Here is a 2,146-nt window from a genome sequence, read left to right as displayed (position 1 = left end):
CACACACACACACACACACACACACACACACACACTCACACACACACACACACACACACAGACAGACAGACACACATACACAGACAGACTCACACACACACACACTCATGAGATGATGCTGGACTTTGGCTTGATGGTGGACGCAGTGTCACGTGGGTTTGTTCAGTGCAGAGGGAAGACCATCATGTTTTCATGTGAGAATGACCCGCGGCTGAAGCGCTTCATTAGCCGTTAAAGAGAGATTGATCGTTTGAGTTGATCATTGTGCAAATAAATGAAGGCTGCCACATCCTGGGCTCTCCGGCGGTCAAGGGAAGCGTCAGCGCCGCTTCTGCGTGTCGAGTCTGATCCAGTGCAGGCCGTGTCGAGCGTATCGCACTAAAGCACTCATGGAGGACATCAGACTCAGAGGACCGACGGCGGAATCCAGCTCTCGCAGCAAACCTGCAAACCACCACAAAACCACTGCGCTCATTAAAAACACCAGAACAATCCTCACACGAGCGTCCGGCTCAACTCTTTTACTTCATAAATTAATATAACAGACCTACAAACATCGTCTGCAAAAAATACTGTCTTAATACTTAATACTGAAAAATACTGCACACAGACCCAAACACAATTAATCCACCATTAATATTTGTCATTCAACACGTAAAAAAAAAAATTAACACTATTAACGTTGCATTCGTTTTGTCTTCTATTTCCTAATGTAGCTCTGCTAAAGTCTGTTGCCCATATCGTATGGTTTATGCCCACAAACCAGCTCCACAAAGACAAAGAGTTGATTTTTTTTCAATAAAATTTATCATTTTAAAACTTACTTGACATGAAAATTAAAATAAACTTGAAAAAAGGGGAAAAGAATGAAAGAGCGAGTTTAAAATAACGCTCTTATAATGAAGTATTTTAATCGACTGATGGCACTACTAACCCTAACCTACTGTATTATGAAGATTGTTTTTTACAGATGAGGACAAAGACGTTCAGCATTCAGCTGTGACCTCTGACCCCGTCTCACCGCTGCCTCGCGCGATCTGGTCCGCCTGCTCCCAGATGTGGTGAGCGCTCAGGAGGAGTGTGGTGATGCTGATGTACGCCGCCGCCACCTGCTGGACCGGCTGAGGAACGAGCAGCGAGCCGCTCCTGCGGAGACAAACACAGCGGTGAAGAGAAGAGAAGACAGCGCATGGATCCGAGTCCATGAGTAGCGGCGAGGACGCTCACTTAGACACAGAGGAAGACGCAGACCACGACCAGCTCTGCAAACAAACACAAAGAGCGTGAGGCAGACGTCAGACATCTGAATAAACTGCAGGAGACGGAGGAGCACGCACTCTGAAATGATCCGTGAGCATCCGCGAGTGTCTGAGCGCTGGCTCTCGTCTGGAGCAGAACATGGCCATCTGCAGCAGAGACTGGCACCGCATGCTGGGGACAAACACAACACGTCACTCGTGTACAGACTCACGTCTCTGTCTCTGCTGGGTCGGCTCTCACCACAGGACGCAGAAGTCCCTCTCGTGAGCGGCGGCCGCCGGATCCGTGTAGTTCTTCAGCTTGAGAATGAACCTGGACAGACCACAGCATCAGCAGCCAGTCGAAGCATCATAAAGCAGCGGCACGCACCTGCGATCGGGCAGCAGCGCTCGTGGTTCGGCCGCAGGAGGTTTCTCCAGGAGCTCCTTGTGGCTCTTGCCGGCTTTCTGAGTAATAAAAACAGTTCATTACATCAGAGCAGTAATCCCAGGAGAAATCTGAAGTGAGGATATCTGCAGTACCTTCCCATGAGTCTCTGCTTTCTTCCGCTGGCCGTCTCTGTCCTGAGGAAGACCTGAGCTGTGTTTCACACTCTTCCTCTTCTTCATCATCTTCTTGTCGCTGTTCCCGACGGCTCTGATGGAAACATGAAGAGCGTTCAGATCGGCGTCTATCAAACAGAGATTTTCCATTCCGCATCAGAAAAGTTCTGGCGCTTGCGTCACGTTAATGAACGTCACTGCATTAGCTCAATAAATGACACTGTGTTTGTTTGTGCATCTTTCCTTACAAAATATCCACTTTACAAACCAAACATTTGTACAGTTTGAAACACAAACAGTCTAATGACCGTCAATATTGCATTAGTTTTCAGTTGGTGGATCAT

General features: G+C 47.9%; 1 protein-coding gene across 1 annotated transcript; it reads right to left on the bottom strand.

The window, feature by feature from the left end:
- Positions 1-45: 45 nt before the first annotated feature.
- LOC107575588 (AF4/FMR2 family member 4-like) lies at positions 46-1,604 on the bottom strand. Its single transcript, XM_016261946.1, has 5 exons — positions 1,501-1,604; positions 1,338-1,431; positions 1,228-1,262; positions 1,022-1,146; positions 46-444 (listed from the first exon to the last, which is right to left on the bottom strand). The coding sequence occupies exons 2-5, from the start codon at positions 1,428-1,430 to the stop codon at positions 320-322; spliced, it is 378 nt and encodes a 125-aa protein (XP_016117432.1). The 5' UTR covers position 1,431; positions 1,501-1,604; the 3' UTR covers positions 46-319.
- Between the last annotated feature and the right edge of the window lie 542 nt (positions 1,605-2,146).

The sequence above is a fragment of the Sinocyclocheilus grahami genome, unplaced genomic scaffold (genome assembly GCF_001515645.1).
Source record: "Sinocyclocheilus grahami isolate Dianchi unplaced genomic scaffold, SAMN03320097.WGS_v1.1 scaffold2737.1, whole genome shotgun sequence".
Classification (NCBI taxonomy): Eukaryota; Metazoa; Chordata; class Actinopteri; order Cypriniformes; family Cyprinidae; genus Sinocyclocheilus; species Sinocyclocheilus grahami.
This window is presented reverse-complemented; position numbering and strand designations above follow the sequence as displayed.

Coding starts and splice junctions, on each gene's coding strand:
- LOC107575588 (XM_016261946.1), bottom strand. CDS start 1,430: ATGCGGTGCCAGTCTCTGCTGCAGATGGCCATGTTCTGCTCCAGACGA. Junction 1,263..1,337: donor TGCTCACGGATCATTTCAGA/GTGCGTGCTCCT, acceptor GTTTGTTTGCAG/AGCTGGTCGTGGTCTGCGTC. Junction 445..1,021: donor CCAGATCGCGCGAGGCAGCG/GTGAGACGGGGT, acceptor GGTGGTTTGCAG/GTTTGCTGCGAGAGCTGGAT.